The sequence below is a fragment of the Clupea harengus genome, chromosome 2 (genome assembly GCF_900700415.2).
Source record: "Clupea harengus chromosome 2, Ch_v2.0.2, whole genome shotgun sequence".
Classification (NCBI taxonomy): Eukaryota; Metazoa; Chordata; class Actinopteri; order Clupeiformes; family Clupeidae; genus Clupea; species Clupea harengus.
Genome location: NC_045153.1, coordinates 17,329,155 through 17,347,602, shown reverse-complemented (window position 1 = coordinate 17,347,602; position 18,448 = coordinate 17,329,155). Strand labels below are relative to the sequence as shown.

The window sequence follows — 18,448 nt, the reverse complement described above, 5'->3', positions numbered from 1 at the left end:
TCAGCTGTCCAGGAATGACTGGCAATCTGGGGCCGTCTGCAGAGGAAGCACGGTGGAGCTGTTTTTTTTACACTGGCTTCGGAAGGAAAAGGCCACCGCAATTTATGGCTCCTGAAATGGCCGTGTTTTTCTTTAGCTAATGGTTAACTGCTGGGATATAATGGCTAATGGCTCATTTCTGGTAGCCTTAGGATAATATGCTGCCGGTGCCGTTGATGATGGGCACGGAAGCACTGTAGGTTTAGAAGTCAGTCTATTCAATGTAAAGTGCTAGGTTTTTAAATTGTAAAAAGTAACTGTAAAATATATAGTAACATAATCTAAAGATTGAGCAAAGAGTGATCTATTTCCCTCTATCCTTTCTCTCTGCCTTTTATAGACTCATCTTTGCAACTAATTAATGAATTCATATTCACAATTAGCGCTCACTTAAAATGCATGTCGCTACTATCCCACCAAATTAGACATCTGAAGTCAGTGTTGTTTAGATGGTTATTGTCGGCAGACCTTTGTGTGGTTATTTAAACAGATCCGGGAACAGCAGTGAGGGGGCGGGGGAGCGCTACCTGGAAGAAGAAGTCCAGCACGGCTGACTGGTTGCCAGGGGAGCGCAGCGTTTCCGAGGAGATGCCCTCTTGCAGACACTCCCGCTGCTCCAGCTGGAACAGGACCTCAGTGACGTGCTGCTGGATCCGCTCGTTTGTCATGTTGATGCAGAGCTAGAGACACACACACACACACACACACACACACACACACACACACATACGCACAGGGACACACACACACACACACACACACACACACACACACACAGAGTGACACAGAGACACAGACAAAGTGTCAGTATATCCACCTGTAGACACAGAGTATACATAGTTTTAAGTATACATATTCAATGTACACGCATGTTACACACACGCCTGTTTCTAGTCTATATGGCACTGAGGCATCTCTGTTCATCAACTGAACTTGTCTCCGTCTTGTGCTTGTCATCAGATGAGTATGAGTTAAGACCAAAGAAAACTGAACTTTAAACTAGGTCATGCTCCAGCTTAGCTGCCATACTAATTATTTTTCTGTTGAATTCCTTCGGTTTGTCACTCAAGTGAGCACAAGTCTTCACACAAAACGCAATTAAGGTTGGGTGGAAATCAATCAAAGTGTGCATGCTTGACACCCTTTCTAGGCTCCGTGTGCTTAAAAAGAGGGCAAATTCTACGTCTACTTCTACAGTCATCATTCATAATTCTTTGGCACTTCAAAGTGCTGCAGTGAAAGGTGACAATGCTGTAAAAACTCTGGATTAACTTAAAGAGGAACATGGCCTTAATTAGCCCAGTGTCTCTCAGATGATGACTCCACACACGTCCATGTAGCCATCGTCACCCCACCCGACCTCCTGCTCTTAACATGGCTTTTTTTATGTGACTCATCAGCTGATTAACAGTCATGCTAATTAACACACTGCGCTTTCCAATGCGAGTATGAAAGAGAGGAACAGAGAGCGAGAGAGAGAGAGAGAGAGAGAGAGAGAGAGAGAGACTGCTTTCTGTATCTATTGTGTCTGTGATTGTAAATATTACTTCTTACCTCACTGTCTATTCTTGCACACTTTTATGAACGCGTTGGAGATACAAATGTAGCTTTTTGAAACAAAACCTGAATTAAAAGAGAATTCCCTTGGAACTTATGGTTAACTCACTGCTATTGATTTATCATGATTTCATATTTAGTCTTCCCCCGCTTCTCAGAAGGTTATGTCTGGCGTTTGATGCTCCCTACATTTCCTGTAATATAGGAGGACACAGAAGGAGCTCAAACCACAGGCTGTTCCTTCACTCTCTCTCTTCATCTATAGTCTTAGAAAGCCAGTGCACTGAATCCCATTCCCCCTATGTAGGGATTAAGGGGGCATCCCGGATACTCAACATGGATTCCTAGAGAAAGTAAGGGATTGAGGGGAAAAGTGGTGTGGAGAGGAGGGAGAGAATAGAATTGGAAAGAATAGATAGAGCGAGAGGGGGAAGAGACAGAGGGGAGAGGGGAGACATCTTGCCGGTGCCTTCCAGCTCTCAAAGGGGCATCTCCCAGTGGCCGTGGGAGTAAGCTCTTTTCTCAAGCAGGGCCAGTGCAGATTTACACCCTCCTGTCCACTGCTGAAAACACACACACACACACACACAAACAAACACACAAATGCACAATCACACACTGAGCACACAAAATCTCCCCTCACACACACACACACACACACACACACTTAATTCTATGACTGTGTCTGGGTGTCTGAGAGGGACACTCGTGAGGCCCTTGCCTCTCATCCTGCCCGTGCTGGTGGGGACTTGATTAAGAGGCTGTGCCGTGATATAGGGACTGCGGCAGCAGCAGCAGCAGCGCCACTCCCCAGCGCTGAAGGATCTCAGCGCGGCAGACGAGAGAGCGCTTCGTCTGGAGTGGATTTACGGGGATGTCTATCTCTCTCTCACATGGGATGCACATTAAAACAGCATTACAGCTACAGCAGTCACCCCCCTCCCCCCCCCCCCCCCCTCGCCATTCAAAGCCACTTTAATTTGAGCCCCGGCCCCTCCATCTTTTGATGCCGCCATGACAGAACAATGTGTGCTGGCTGACGCCACATCCTTCACGGAGGAATGATCCAGAGCTGATGATCCAGAGCACACACAAAACACACACACAGACAGACACACACACACACACACAACTCCTTTGTGTCTAGAGCTAAGGGTTCAGCTGAGGAGAGGAGCGACATCAGCTTCAGAGCAGATGACAGAAAGAAAGGCAAAGAAAGAAAGAAAGAAAAAAAGAAAGAAAGAAAGAAAAATTGAGGTAGGAAACACTTGCTCTTCATTCCCTTGTCACCCGCGTCTAACTCAATGTCAGTGCGACGCAACTTTTCCCAGAGGCTGTCCTACATTTGGATGGCAACGTCGGCACCGGAACACCGTGCCCAAACCACTTCAGCGTTTAGAGTTCAGCCTCTGGACACAAGGTCAGCCGGTTCGCCCGGGTTGGAGTGGCCTGGCAAACACCCTGCCTGGCAACCGCTGTGTGTGTTTGTGTTTGTATGTGTGTGTATGTGTGTGTATGTGTGTGTGTATGTGTGTGTGTGTGTGTGTGTGTGTATGTGTGTGTGTGTATGTGTGTGTATGTGTGTGTGTATGTGTGTGTGTATGTGTGTGTCTGCCAGAAGCCTCCTCTGTCCTCTCTGATCCCCCATTCTCTCACCAGCCCATCAGCACCCATAACTTACGAGTGGAGCCTGCGAGAGGAAACCCAACACCCCCACATCAAAGGACTCCTCCCGCCAAAACCTTCGGCCCGTCGGTCCCGCAGTCTTAACATCGGCCCCAAAACCAAACCCCCATCTATCATTCAACATGATGTGCTAATGATATCCCATCATCGGAACACAGTGAGTGTGGTGTAGTGTGTCTGTGTTATGGTTGGCCGGTGTGTGTGTGTGTGTGTACAGGTTTTTTCTGAGCCGCTGGCAGAGAGCGGAGTGTTTCCTGGTAAAGCAGAGGGGAAACCTGCGGGGAGGAGATCCTCAATCTTGGGCCGGTCTGCGGCGGGGAGCTGCATTGGCCACATGAGGACCGGCGGAGCGCTGGATGGCCCCGGCTCAAGCGGGGGGTGTGGGGGGTGGGGGGGCATCAAAAACACAATTACACACCACTGCCGCCACCATCACAGCGGAGACAAAGACCAGGGAGATGAGGATGAAGATGAGGAGGAGGAAGAGGGTAGGATCGGTCATGAAAGAGGGCACCTTTCACAGACCACACAAAATATATAAATGCATGCATGCAGACATGTACACGATTGTTTTGCACGTATACATACACACACACACACAGAGAGAGTCCAGTTCGGTAGTGTCATCAACAGCAGTGACATCAGAGAATCTATTTCTGTACGGCGGCTAGCATGCTGCAGCCAGAGAGAGAGAGAGAGAGAGAGAGAGAGAGAGAGAGAGCAGCAGTGGAGGGGGCACTCAGGGACACACTGCATCTGAAATGTTTTCCTTCTCTTTTGTCCTCTGAAACCCCCATTGTCATGAGCTGTTTGTTTGGGCCCACAGTCACTGGCTCACTGACCTCGCAAGTCAACAATTAGCAGAGCTGCTAATCAGGTTTTCTTCTGAATGTGATGGTAAACTGCCTGACTATGTTTCAGTCCGAAAACCGTGGACTGTGAAGAGATCGTTACCAATCGCAGCTCACAGCTTTTGTCAACAAAACACCGCCATAAATCACCCTCATCACCTTAATTACTATCAGCAAATGTGCAATGTAGGAAAATTCAATTGATTAAGTCACTGAGTTTGTCTTAAGAGGCTGTGACAGAGGAGTTCTATGACATAACCCTTTCTGGTGAGAATAGGTATATGTGATGATATCGGACACCATTGGCTGCGATGTCATTTCCTGCTGACGCTGGGACATATCCACCCACCTGCTCGAAGCTGTTCTTCGGAAACTCCTCAAAGCCAAAGATGTCCAGTATGCCTATCTCCAGAGCAGGGTCTCTGTCAACAACAACATGGGACAAGATGACAGTCAGAGAGATGTGATAGTTTCCCCAGTGTGTGTGTGTGTGTGTGTGTGTGTGTGTGTGTGTGTGTGTGTGTGTGTGTGTGTGTGTGTGTGTGTGTGTGTGTGTGTGTGTGTGTGAGCTGTGTTTGCGATACATGCAGAATATTAAAGGGTGTATCTACTTCAGCATAACATGCGTTTGTGTATATATGGCACATTTGTGTGCGTGTGCGTGTATGCACATATGGGTGCATGCACCTGTGACCGTTATCATCCACTCAGAAATCTTTTCTGTTTTGTTTACCCCGCGCATCATTCCCGCCCCAGCTGTGGCGGTAGCCTGCGCGATCATCGCCGTGACAGCGGCAGCATAGTGACTCTTCGATCTCTGATGAGCGGCAGTTTACGCACTCGCCAATGTCTATTACGCCTTTTAACCAGCAGCTGTTATGCGCCCATCAATGTTTATTAAGGAGGCCTCATCCGAATGCACACTCATCTCACGGCCGTGTCAATAGGGGCGTTTTTATTCGACGGGGGCCGTCACGTTACCCACGGGTCACAGTATCAATACCTCTCTTTATCTGACCACACGGCATCCTCGATATTTGAGGGAGGCCGTATCTAAAAGCAGTTAGTGTCTCATCAATGTCTATTACCCCGTGTGTTTAGCCAAAAGTGCTCACCTGTTATTGGAAGACGTTTATGGCTTTTATCTGAAAGCCGTTTGGCGCTCGTCGATGTATATGGGTAAGCATTATGCCCTACGCGATTGTTATGTCCTGAGTCAGGGCGGTGCTCTAACCTGACTAGTCAGAAATAAATGACTTACAATAAATACGATGCTCTGCAGTCCGTTATAGTGATGATATATTAAAGTGAGCATAAAGAGTGTATGTAGGGGGGGTAGAGAGAGAGAGAGAAAGATAGAGAGAGAGCGAGAAAGAGAGAGAGAGAGAGAGAGAGAGAGAGAGAGAGAGAGAGAAAGTGAAGCGGAAGAAGGGAGAAACACTGTAGAAATTGAGGAACCAAATGAACACAAGAAAACATACGAAGAAAAGCATACTACGCATACTAAGCATACTAGGTCATGGATTCAAACTATAGTTAGTGGACAGATAAGTGAATGCTATAAGATGCAGTTCTATATTGAGGTCAACATGGACGGAATGTCAGACAACGTCCCTGTGAATGTGAGCATTCAGAGGCTTACTGGGCCATACACACAAACAACCTTAGCTTTGAAGCCGTTAGACAGTTACTTAATCATGAGTGTGCATCCAATTAGACCTGTTAGGGTCCTGAGAAATGGCTAGCCTAAGATAGGAATGCGCTGTACTCCTGTTCTAAAAGTAGGTTAGATACCACAAGGAGGACTCCGTGTGTTTTTGTGTGTGTGTGTGTGTGTGTGTGTGTGTGTGTGTGTGTGGGTCCCTTTGCTTGCTTGTATGCTGTGCTAGCATGTACTTTCAAATCTGTGTGTGTGTGTATGTGTGTGTGTGTGTGTGTGTGTGTGTGTGTGTGTGTGTGTGTGTGTGTGTGTGTGTGTGTGTGTGTTTGGGTCTCTTTGCTTGCTTGTATGCTGTGCTAGCATGTACTTTCACATGTGTGTGTGTGATTGTAGGTGTGTGTGTGTGTGTGTCATCCATAGCATGCCCTGCATTTCTCAACTGACCGTGAAACAAACAACATTAAGCATTCCGCGCTTGACACTGAAGGCCAAGGCAGCGCAGAGTTCAGCCTTGGACCACTGTGATGTCATGAGTTTGCTATGGAAACTATCCCAAAACTCCACTCAGAAGTGAATTCTAAGTCCAAGGACCAAGGCATCTTGAGTTGCCAGCATTCAGTCATTGTTGACACTCTGTGATTGTTTCAGACGTCGTAACTGCAATGGGCCTAAGGGTGGTGTTTTACTAATGCTTGTACTATTATTCCCATAATACAATACCCAATAGGGACATGGAGGTTATACTTCCCAAAGTAGAGGGGATGAATTCTGCTACTGCTCTTGATGTACTTGGGATGTATTGATGCGATATTTCTTGATTGTTATACGGTAGAAAATCAGGCACCACATCACATGCCCCACTCATAGCACATTATCACCACATAAAATCACATTATCTATATTATATATGTATACATATATACATCGTATGTGCTCTATAGATCCTCTGAAGTATGTTGCTGTGCTCTATATATGCACATTCATGTTTGAGTGTATAAATAATGTAATTATAATATTTCTCTCACCCCATGGTCTCCTCTGGGCCTTGTAGGTAGTAATTGATGTTGTTGACCAGGTAGCTGAACAGGCGGCCGTAGAGGGCTTTGGCCAGCAGGTCTCGGGTGTGGTTGGACATGTCGACGGAGTGGCGCCTGGTGATGATATCGCCTGGAGAAAGACCAAAGAGATGCAGTGAGAGGCAGGTGACCTGCATTAAGACACACACACACACAAACACACACAAATGCGTGCTGGAGGGCAGAGTTAGAGACCAGAGGACTCACTTCACTGTGCCCAGAGTGGGTCGAGTCTGAAAATAATGTCACAGTGTGCCTTTCTTCATTTCATGTTTCATTCATAGGCACACACACACACACACACACACACACACACACACACACACACACACACACACACACACACACAATCCAAAGCCATCTCTTTAAGCCCACACAGTCCTTTTTCCTGGTCCCCCAGCCCACCCATCACTGACACTGGCTTTTGGCCTCTGAGTCCAGAGATGATATCAAAATAAGGGATAATATTATTATAATAATTACCAACAATGGAACACTGGTCATAAGAGAGAGATAGAGAGAGATAAAGAGATTGTGTGTGTGTGGCTGTGTGTGTGTGAAAGAGGGAGATATACATAGATAGATAGATAAATACATAGATAGATAGATAGATAGAGATAGATAGATAGATAGATAGATAGATAGATAGATAGATAGATAGATAGAGAGAGAGAGAGAGAGAGAGAGAGAGAGAGAGACTGTGTGTGTCTGCGTGAGTGTCTGTGAGCGTGTGTGTTCTGTTCTGTTCTGCTCTTTTCTGGGTTATTGCAAAAACAACTTATGTCACTCCGCTTTTCACGCTGGCAGGGGTACAGGGCACACTCTGTTTCTAAATATATATTTTGCCCTGGCTGACATGAATGGCGTGGTAATGGTAACTGGCAGAGAGTGTCCTCCAAGCGCAGTGGGGGGGTGTGTGTGGGGTTGGGTGCGGGGTGGGGGGGGCCTTACAGTATAACGGGCTTCATTGTTCCAGCAGGCTGCCGGCACCAGAGGGCCAGAGATAGGGGAGCTCTCTTACCTTTGAAATACTGAACGTCAGAGGTGAGGGCCGCCCCGAGATCGTCTGGATTCACCTGCAACATGCACGAGACTGAGAGAGAGAAAGAGAGGGGGAGAGAGAGAGAGAGAGAGAGAGAGAGAGGGAGGGAGAGAAGATAAGGAATAGAGAGAGGGAGAGAGGGATAGATAGAGAAGGAGGAGGAGAGAGATTGTTTGTAAACAAGAATTGGTTTCATTAGAAAAATGTCCGAAAAAACATTATTTTTTTAAAAATGTGAACGTGTTGACATGCACACAGACAGTGCTATCGAGTAGTGGAGACTTTCACAGTGAAAATGGATCAATAGCAGCCATCTACACGTCACACATGCACACTTGTGACATCAGGTCCAGCTCACATCCCTGGAATGACTACACTCTGTGTGAGAGAGCGATGATGTCATTTGTTTACCAGCGTTCAGGTTCCGGCTTACAGCACTGCCTGTGTGTGTATATCTCTGTGAGTGTGTGTGTGTGTGTGTGTGTGAGTGCATCTGAGTGTGTGACTGTGTGTTTGCATGGTATTATGTAACCAGAAGCCAGTGAATGGAAGGTGCTAGTGCTTAGTGCTAGTGCTTCCATATGTGGGTGTGCTTCATGCTCTATTTGTGTGAATGTTAGTGTGCTAGTTAGTGCTTAAGGGCAGGAAATGGTGATTAAAATCAGAGCTTAACTAGTGTGTACTTGTGTGTGTGCATTTCTTGTATGAGTGTGTGTGTGTGTGTAGTTGTGCGTGTGAGTGTATGTGTGCGTTCATGCGTCTGAATGTTCGTGTGTGTGGGAGTTTCCATTGCGTAGTACGTGATCCATTTCAGGGCTTCAGCCAAACTGATGTAAACAAACCGGGGATGGCGCATGACACAGTTTATAGTCCCCTCCTCTATGCTTTCTCTCTTTTCTCCCTCCCTCTATCGCTGTCCCTCCCTCCCTCCCTCTCTGTCCCTCTATCTCTCCCCCCCTCTCTCTGCCTCCACCCCACCCCACCCACCCCACCTCCTCTCTCTGCCCCTCTGCAGTGGCGCAGCAGGGTTGTGTGTTGTGTGTTGTGTGTTGTGTGTTGTGTGTGTGTGTGTGTGTGTGTGTGTGTGTGTTGTGTGTTGTGTGTTGTGTGTTGTGTGTTGTGTGTTGTGTGTTGTGTTGCTCTGTGCTGCTGCTGCCGGAGCGGCTCATCATCGCCCCCTGCTGACTGACCTCTCTCCAGCAGCTGCAGGTCGGAGGGGAGGGCCGTGTCGGTGTCGCCCAGGGTTGTGAAGCGCACGTCCCCCAGGTGCAGCAGGGCCGACAGCACCACAAACAGATTCTCCACCTCCTGGGAAAACAAAACAAAACAAAACAAACCCCACTGAAAGCAGGCATAGTAATACACTATTCGCACGGTGAGTAGACCAGCTATGACAGACACTTCAGAGAGTCATAACAGCATCTATATACAAAACTAATGGCAGAACCGGAGACAGGAAACTCCACATCAACGTGTGGAGACATAATAAACAGATACTATGAGTATACTGTGAGTATATACACTGTATACTCTAGCATACATACACACATCAGAATATAAGAACACGTGTACAGTAACAAACAAACGATATAGTTCTCAGGGGAACACTGATTTGATGGTGCTTGCTCATGGGTGAGTGTGTGTGTGTGTGTGTGTGTGTGTGTGTGTGTGTGTGTGTGTGTGTGTGAGTGTGTGAGTGTGTGTGTGTGTGTGTGTGTGTGTGTGTGTGTGTGTGTGTGTGTGTGTGTGTGTGTGTGTGTGTGTGTGTGATGGTGTGGCGCCAGGCTGAAAGGGACAATCCCTCTTTAATGAAGGAGCTTTAAAGCTGTTCCTAGTAGGATCAACACACCCTGGCTGTCTTGCTCCAGGTGTGTTTCTTTGTGTGCAATGTGTGTGTGGGTGTGTGTATTTGGCTCGTTGGCTAGAGGTCAGCGTCACACAGGTCCTCGTGTCTTGGTTTACACACACCGTTGAGAACACGGTGTTCCGACCACACTAACACGCACCACACCAGACTGGCACACCTCCGCCTCCACAAAAAACATAGGAAACAGACGTCACCTCGATTTCGCCCCCAAAGCATAACCCTCTCTGTCTCTCTCCCTGTGTGTGTGTGTGTGTGTGTGTGTGTGTACGTGTGTACGTGTGTGTGTCTGAGTCTGCGTCACATACACATGTCCAGTATTTCAGCACCAAGCCTGATATAGTACACATCCTGAATGTGAGACTGATTATGTGAGTGTCTGTGTAAGAGTTAAGTGTAACCCTGATCGCTTGATGATTTAGTATGGATTAAGAGTAGAGATGAGGAGGAGACTATGGACATTCTGTCTGCTTCAGGGGACATCGTCATGGAGAAACAGGCCATGTCCTCTACCACTTATGACAGCTCAGAACATGATGTATATCTACTTATGCAACCAAAGCTCTACGTGTGTTTGATGGAATGATGGTGTGTGTGAGTGTGTGTGTGTGTGTGTGTGTGTGTGTGTGTGTGTGTGTGTGTGTTGTGAGTCTGTGTGAAGTGTGAACATTAGTCTGTGCACATCTTAGTGTGCACTTGTTTGACGCAATTGTTGTATTGGCAGTTCCCTGTGCATGTGTGTGCTTGTGTGAATCTAGGTGTAAGCCTGTGTGTGTGGGTGGGAGGATGGACGGATGTGTGTGTGTGTGTGTGTGTGTGTGTGTGTGTGTGTGTGTGTGTGTCTGAGTATGAGGTATAAGGGACAGTCATTATGGCTGTAGTAGATGGCTCTGGATTAAGGGTTGAAATGGTGGTCAGTGCAGACAAATGCTGATTAGGCCCTAATAATAGCCCCAGCTAATAACACCTTCATAGCACACACACACACACACACACACACACACACACACACACACACACACACACACACACACACACACACACACACACACACACACACACACACACACACACCACACACACACCACACACACACAGATAATTTATGTGTCATAAAGTCATTGTACATTTCTATCTCTAGCCGACATCCAAAATGAATATAAGTAGCTCAGAGGGAGAGAGGGAGAGATGGAGAGAGGGAGACAGGGAGACAGGGAGAGAGGGAGAGAGGGTGAGAGGGAGAGATGGAGACAGGGAGAGAGGGAGAGATGGAGAGAGGGAGACAGGGAGCGTACCAGTTTGTTTAAGCCGAGGGCTCGCAGGGCCTGCTTCAGTGCTGCCAGTCTCTCTCTGCTCTGGGCGTTGGCAGTGCCCACCGGGGGTGCCTCACCTGCCTCTGTGCTCCTCAGGAACCTACACACACACACACACACACACACACACACACACACACACACAGAAACAAAATAAAGATTTAAAAGCCCAACTCTGCATTAAATATTTACAACATAAGTGTGTATGTTCACAGTACAAAACGAATGTATACAAAGGCTCTACCGATAACATTCATGATATCATGGCGCGGATGCAAGCAGAAATGTGACACGTTCACGCGCATTTAATGGGAGAACACGTGACACGTTCACGCGCATTTAATGGGAGAACACGCCTTTGGCTCGGAAGGATGTATTATACATTTCATCTCCATGTCAGTTTAAGCAGGCAGAGACAGCTAAAGCTACAGATTATGAAGGCTTTACACACGGTGGAAGTGAACGTCACCATGAGCACGTTCAGCTCCAGACTAACTGCTGTCAGATGGGGGGGGGGGGGTGTGTGTGACGTAAAATCCTCTACATAAGTAAACATAGGTATGTCAACATTAAATTCTATGAAAACGTTCACTATAGAATCCACGCATTCTCCCACAGGAAATCACCGTGACTATTCATACTAAATTGAGTATATATAGTTACAGTCAATGGTAGCCTAATAGATTAAAAACAATGAATGGTTAGATTATTCAGATATAACACATGCATTGTTTTGAGTAAGAGGGTCCTTCTAGACACTGCCTCTTTTTAACAGGTCAGAGCGCCACAGTGCAGCTCTATGGCTCCAGCTGAGAAACATTTGGGGAGAAGGCAGAAGTAGGGAGGGAGGGAGAGTTGAGTTTGGTCACGCAGGCCCACTTAACGAGTATGAGTGGGAGTAGATTCTGACGAGGTTATGCGTGTGTAAGCATGTGCGTGCTCATGCACGGGGTGTCTGAATGTGTCTGCGTAGGTTTGTGGGTGCGTGTATGTATGAGTGTCTCCCTGCGTGTGTCTGTGTGTGTGTCTGTGTGTGTGTCTGTGTGTGTGTCTGTGTGTGTGTCTGTGTGTGTGTCTGTGTGTGTGTCTGTGTGTGTGTCTGTGTGTGTGTCTGTGTGTGTGTGTGTGTGTGTATGTGTGTTTGTGTGTGTGTGTGTACGTCTGTGGATGTGTGCGTATGTATGAGTGTCTCCCTGTGTGTGTGTGTGTGTATGTGTGTGTGTGTGTGTGTGTGTGTACGTCTGTGGGTGTGTGTGTCTGTATGAGTGTCTCCCTGAGTTTGTGTGTGAGTTTGATGGGGATTTTGGCAGGTGGCAGGGGCCTGGTCACGCATCCCTCTGCTATGAGATGGGGATTGGCGTGAGACGGGACGCACCGTCTCTTTTCCAAATTGACTCTATTCAGGTCAATGTGCATCTGAGTGACTGGCCAAGGACTGGCAATCACAGTACACACCGCCCAAGACATACAGTAGCTGAGAAGAAACACACACAAACAGAGAGACAGAGAGAGAGACAGAGACAGATAGAGAGACAGAGACAGAGAGAGAGAGAGAGACTGGGAGAGAGAGAGAGAGAGAGAGACTGGGATAGAGAGATGGAGTAAGGGGGCGAGAGACGTAGAGAAAGAGTGAGACTATTTTCACACAGCAACACACAAACATATCAAAGACATATGTCGTGACACAATCACACAGTAAAGCAAGCAAAAAATACAGTATAGCCATCTGCTACAGGGAGACAAATAAACGCACATACAGTAAAACATTCACACCTCCAAGCACACATACTTAAATACACAAGCACATGGACACACATGCACACACACACACACACACACACACACACACACACACACACATAAACACACACACACACACACATAAACACACACACACACAGCAATGGTTCAGGGTAAAGGGGAGCAGTAATGAATAAATAAACATGACAGATGAGTGTGAGTGAGAGGTCATGTTTTGGTACAACAAAGAGCTCACACATCATGGCGTTGTACAAAAATTCATCAACATGACCAACACCAGGAAGTAAGAAAGCCTCAGAGGGATGAAGAGCAGAAGAGACAGAGAGAGAGGGGGGGGAGGGGGGGGGGGGGGGTGAAGAGAGAGGGAGATGGAGGGAGAGAGAGACAGAGAGAGTGAGTTGGGTGACAGAGGGAGACAGAAACACACTCTTTCCATCTCTCTTTTGTGAGAACACACACACACACATATACACACACACACATACACCCACTCACACACACTCAAACATGTGTACGCACACGCACACGACACGCACACGCACACACAGCACATGGATCTCTGAGCTGTTGAAGCACAACACTGCCTTCTCATTTGTGGGAGTGAACTGTTGTGGAGAGGATTAACACCTTGTCAGAGACTAACTAGGTAATGGGCCCCAACAGCACCTTCACGCTAACCAGCTCCTAATGCACTGCTACAGGCCCGCTAATGAGAGGCTAACTGTGATCCAGTCATTGCTTACTCTAATCGCATTTAATTCCGCTGTAATTAGGCTACGGCTAATCCCTGCACTACAATGTTGGCCGTTTTCTCAGTTTTACGTGTTGCGTTTAGGCCTCTTTTTTTTCTCCGGAGGTCATTTTCTGTTATGTAAGGCCAAGACGTCGGGCTTGACATAAACATTCGGCTGAAGGAAGGCTCTGTCAATTTTGAGGAGAAGTGTTGATGTTGGTGTTTTTTTTGTTTTTTTTTCACCCGGACTTTGCCCTGCCGGTGTTTACAATGGGCTCTTAGTGAGGTCTCAGGGCTATGACACTGCAGGTTGTCTCATGATCATACAGAAGCTGTTTTTCTAATGGAGAATGGATGACAGATAAGGGTCAGCCATAGTTGTCTGAGTGTTTTGGGTATTGCTGTGAACAACACATTTACAGGGCACGAATAGTTCGCCAGCGCATATCTTTTACTGAGCAGTCATATGCCATGTTGTGGCATGAAGCTGTGTATGTGTTTCTGTTTCTGTGTGTTTTGGAGACAGCGTGTAAATATATATATATGTTTGTGTGTGTGTGTGTGTGTGTGTGTGTGTGTGTGTGTGTGTGTGTGTGTGTGTTTGTAGGTTCAGCTAAATGTTAATGCTAAATGACGGAAAACACGTGGGCAGTAGAATGCATTAGAGTGGTAAGTATTGTGGAAAGATACAATTAATCTGATTAAATTACTGCACTACCTACAATATTACCAGTATATAAGCCTATTGCTAGATCTTAATTAATGTACTGGCCTGGCACACAAGGAGTTATATGAATGGTCAGTGAATGAACAGTTTATTAATACAATAAACGGTAAACTGCAATGTAAAGTACAAGTATCAGTCAAACTGAATATAAACTCAAATGAATAAGTACAACTATAAATAATAGCAACTGAATAATCAAGTTGAATACCAATTAGACCAAATACACTTGAAAGACCAAATAACCCTGATGCGCTTGAGAAAGCACTTGAGATATAAAGACCAAATTACCCTGATGAACTTGAGAGAGCACTTGAGATATAAAGCATCCACCCAATAAGGAGGTGCAGGGGAGGAGAGGATTCCCACGCAGAGGAGAAGCAGTGTGAGGAAAAGAGAAGAAGAGGAGACCAAGACCTTTAAAGTGTACCTCAAGACCCACTGCTATGCATTTACCACAAACCAATCCCTCAAGGCCACACTCTGTCCCTGATGCTCTAAGACAACATTCTACTAAGACAACATTCCACCAGCCCTGTGAATGCTACATTCACATACATTTGCACATGCTTGGAAATCACAAACCTCCTGAGGTTCTCTCTGTGGCAATGGGGGGAAGGCTGAAGCAATCAACCAGACACTAAAGGAATGCAGGACGTGGTAATTAGTTAAATGGTGACCAGTCTCTGGGGTGCCTGAGAGGACCTAGTGCATGGGGAGTGAACTTTGTCTTCCGTGTTTATGTGTGGTTAAGTATCATTATAGGATGTCAACATGGGTGTTTCAACACACCTGTGCACGAGCAGGTTGTTGAGGTACAGGCCGCTCTTCTCCTCCGCAGACAGCCCCTCGGCCATCAGGTGGAAGATGCTGAAGTTCTGCTGCTGCTGCGGTGGGCAGGTGAGGCGGGCCTTCTCCAGCATGTACGCATGCACGCGCGCTGAGAACACACGAGGCACGACGTCACAACCACACACACGTTCACGCTCACACACAAGATGTCCGTAGATGTCTTCTGTCTGGCGATTAATGCTGTGACGGTTTAGAGAATAGAGTTCTGGGTGGGTCATCTTTAATTACCTCTAATCTGAATAAGGCTGGAAGATTTAACACCCTAGGAAAAGAGACTACGCCTCTACTATATTTGTTTTGTTTTAAGTAGCAGTCAACAACACTTACTATGCAGTTAAGTTAATTAGCGCCTGTGTTAATCTTGTTTGGGTCAATTTATGGATCTGGGTTAAGTAATGGTGCTGCTAGTCTGCTTTTCCATGGAGCATCAGCGCCCTCTATGGGTAGCATCTATAGCTCTGAGTCATGTGATTATGTTTTCTCAAATATGCACCATACATTAATATAAATTTCAGAGTAATGGCTGCATATATATTTTTTTATAGGTATTCATCATTAGTGCATGCTGGTATAACAAACACTTATACAGTGCAGTGTATTTTTATGAGTGTTGATATCTGTGTAAGTGTGTTTATGTATGTGTGTGTGTGTGTGTGTGTGTGTGTGTGTGTGTGTGTGTGTGTGTGTGTGTGTGGAGAGAGAGAGTTGAAGGCACCTCTCAGAATGGTCCTCCTCTTCTCACAGTACTGTACAGTCAGGAGTTTGATGACGCGGCTGGAGTTGGGGTTCATCTGGGTCTTAGCGTGACCAAAGGCCTCCAGCACACAGTTCACCTGGGTCAGGACACAGCCAGTCAGTTCATGTCAGATTAGGCGGGTAAAATGAAGGTGTCTATAAGAAGAGTACAGGGCAATATATCTGAGTGTATCAATGGAAAGCCTCATGCAAAGTGTCTATCTTTGTAACTTCAGCTTATACTATACTGCACTGCATGTATGATAAGTAACACTGGAACCGAACAGAATGACGATATAATACGAATGGTTACTTTGGTAAATGTGAAAGAAATATTCTTCATCATAGCAGGGAAGCAGTGGTATGACAGATGCATCGGCCTCGTCTCTCCACCAGAGGGCGACGTAACATAGGACACGAGTGGAGACTCATCACGCCCCCCTCTCTGCCGACACACTGAGCTGGTGACCCAGATAAGCAGAGAGCCATGGAGCGGAGGGCTTCTGATGCAGCCTAACGCTGCTGTGCTCATACTGCTGGAGTGACACTGTCTCAGTCACGGTACAGCCCATACAATACACTTGACTTGTGTATATGGGAGCCCATGTGAACCCTCAATTACCCTCTGCCTTCCTCTCATCCTCATCCTCATATACACCCACAACCCCTGGGTATATCAGTAACCATCTAGTACAAGAAATGTAAACGTTTCTGTATGTGTGTGTTGGTGCATTTGTATGAGTTTAAGTGTACAAGGGTGTTTAGATGGCAACCATCGCTTTTAATGATGAAATGTTTTCAGTTCCTCGAGGTGCAGAGATTCACAGACCATCACCTCACAATGCACCGTGACCAATCATAGAAGGGCAGGTCAGTCGTCAGGATCCTTTGACTTTTCTCATCTATTTCATAAATATGCTGATGTGGCCTTGGACTGAATATGAAAGCAGATCAATGGCCCTGCTGGTCAGTGTGGGTCAGGTGCAATGGCACTGTCAGAGATGCTGAGGACAGCATCATCCAGTACTGCATCACTGCACATCACTGATGCACATAAGTTAACTATACATTTAATTTTAGCTTACTGTACACAGGCAGAGATAGATAGATAGATAGATAGATAGATAGATAGATTGATAGAGAGAGAGAGAGAGAGAGAGAGCGAGAGCGATTCTCATGTGTTACTTATGGAGTGTAGCAATATATGTTTTGTTTTCTCCCCTTGTCCCCCCTTATAATTTATGTCCTTCTGTTCCTGTGAATGCTATGGCAATGCACTGTCTAACTGGTCTGGCCCATAAAGCACATGTAAATGTGGGTTGGAGTATCTCACATGCTTCATCCTGGGCTCCAGGGCAAACCCTTTGGGACTGGAACGAGCAGCCAGGTGCTTCAGAATGTGCTTGCAGGCCTCTGTCTTCCCAGAACCACTCTCACCACTGAGAGAGAGAGAGAGAGAGAGAGAGAGAGAGGGGGGGGGGGAGGGATAGGACGAGAGGAAGAGAGAGAGAGGGGGGTAGGGAGAGAGGATAACAGAGAGAAAGAGAGAGAGAGAGAAGGGTAGTGAGAGAGAGGAAGAGAGAGAGAGTGAATGAATGAAAGAGGGAAGGGGGGAAGAGGGAAAAAAGCAAATTGTACAAGTTACATGAGAGTTTGGCAGAGTTTGTCAGAGCTGGCAGAGTTTTCGTCTGGTTGATGAATAATAGATAACTGGGCCGAGAGCGTGAGAGACAAATGAGCGGAGTGAGCGGACGAGAAGATGAGAGAGAGACATGGGAGAGATATGAGAGAGATGGGAGAGAGATATGAGAGAGATGGGAGAGAGATAGTGCTCAATGGCACAGCAAGGCGATAGGGGCCTGATGACTCAACAGACTTCTCACAGGCTAAGAACACTCTACCCAAGAATATTCTCTCTCTCTCTCTCTCTCTCTCTCTCTCTCTCTCTCTCTCTCTCTCTCTCTCTCTCTCCCTAACCCTATGTCCTATCCCTTTCTCTCTCTTTCTATCTCCCTCCCTCCCTCCCCCTCTCCTCTGCGTGAATAAGTAGACCTTTGTCTCCAGCAGAGTTCATCCTTCAGTGGCCCTGGCAGAAAATGTCCCTTTGTTTCATCTCCATGACTGACAACTGACAAACACCTTCCTCTGCTTTTTTTTTTTTTTCTACCCCGCTTGCATTCTGCGTGTACACCGCCTCCATAATTCATGAGCCAGGTTTTGCATAATTCTACCTGCCAGGGTCATTCCATGCTTGACAACATCAGAGCACAGTGGGTGGAGAAGCCAAACTGACTGGCAGCCCAGACTGGCAGACAGAAGAGAGGGATACAGAGAGAGGACACGTTCATCTTTCCTTTTTTTTTACATTGACTAATCAATTTGTCAGAAATACTTTGGCAATGCAGCACACTTTCGTCACGCTAATAAAGCTAATTGAATTAAACCGAATTGAGAGGGAGAGAAAGAGCAAACTAGCGAGAGCGAGAGAGAAGGGGAGAGAAAGAGAGCGCGAAAGAGGGAGAGGGGGGGGGGGCTGTTGCTACTGCTGCTCTGAG

The 18,448-nt window shown here is 46.7% G+C and overlaps 1 protein-coding gene across 1 annotated transcript in view; it reads right to left on the bottom strand.

Annotated features, from left to right (window-relative positions):
* Nucleotides 1-18,448, bottom strand: part of myo16 (myosin XVI) — a 118,687-nt gene that overhangs the window by 34,891 nt on the left and 65,348 nt on the right. The window contains exons 14-22 of the mRNA XM_031577904.2: nt 17,227-17,332; nt 15,874-15,991; nt 15,099-15,246; nt 11,071-11,188; nt 9,102-9,219; nt 7,891-7,962; nt 6,819-6,960; nt 4,483-4,555; nt 567-719 (exon numbers count right to left, since the gene is read on the bottom strand). Coding sequence (XP_031433764.2) covers nt 567-719; nt 4,483-4,555; nt 6,819-6,960; nt 7,891-7,962; nt 9,102-9,219; nt 11,071-11,188; nt 15,099-15,246; nt 15,874-15,991; nt 17,227-17,332 — 1,048 coding nt within the window. The remainder of the gene's footprint in view (nt 1-566; nt 720-4,482; nt 4,556-6,818; nt 6,961-7,890; nt 7,963-9,101; nt 9,220-11,070; nt 11,189-15,098; nt 15,247-15,873; nt 15,992-17,226; nt 17,333-18,448) is intronic.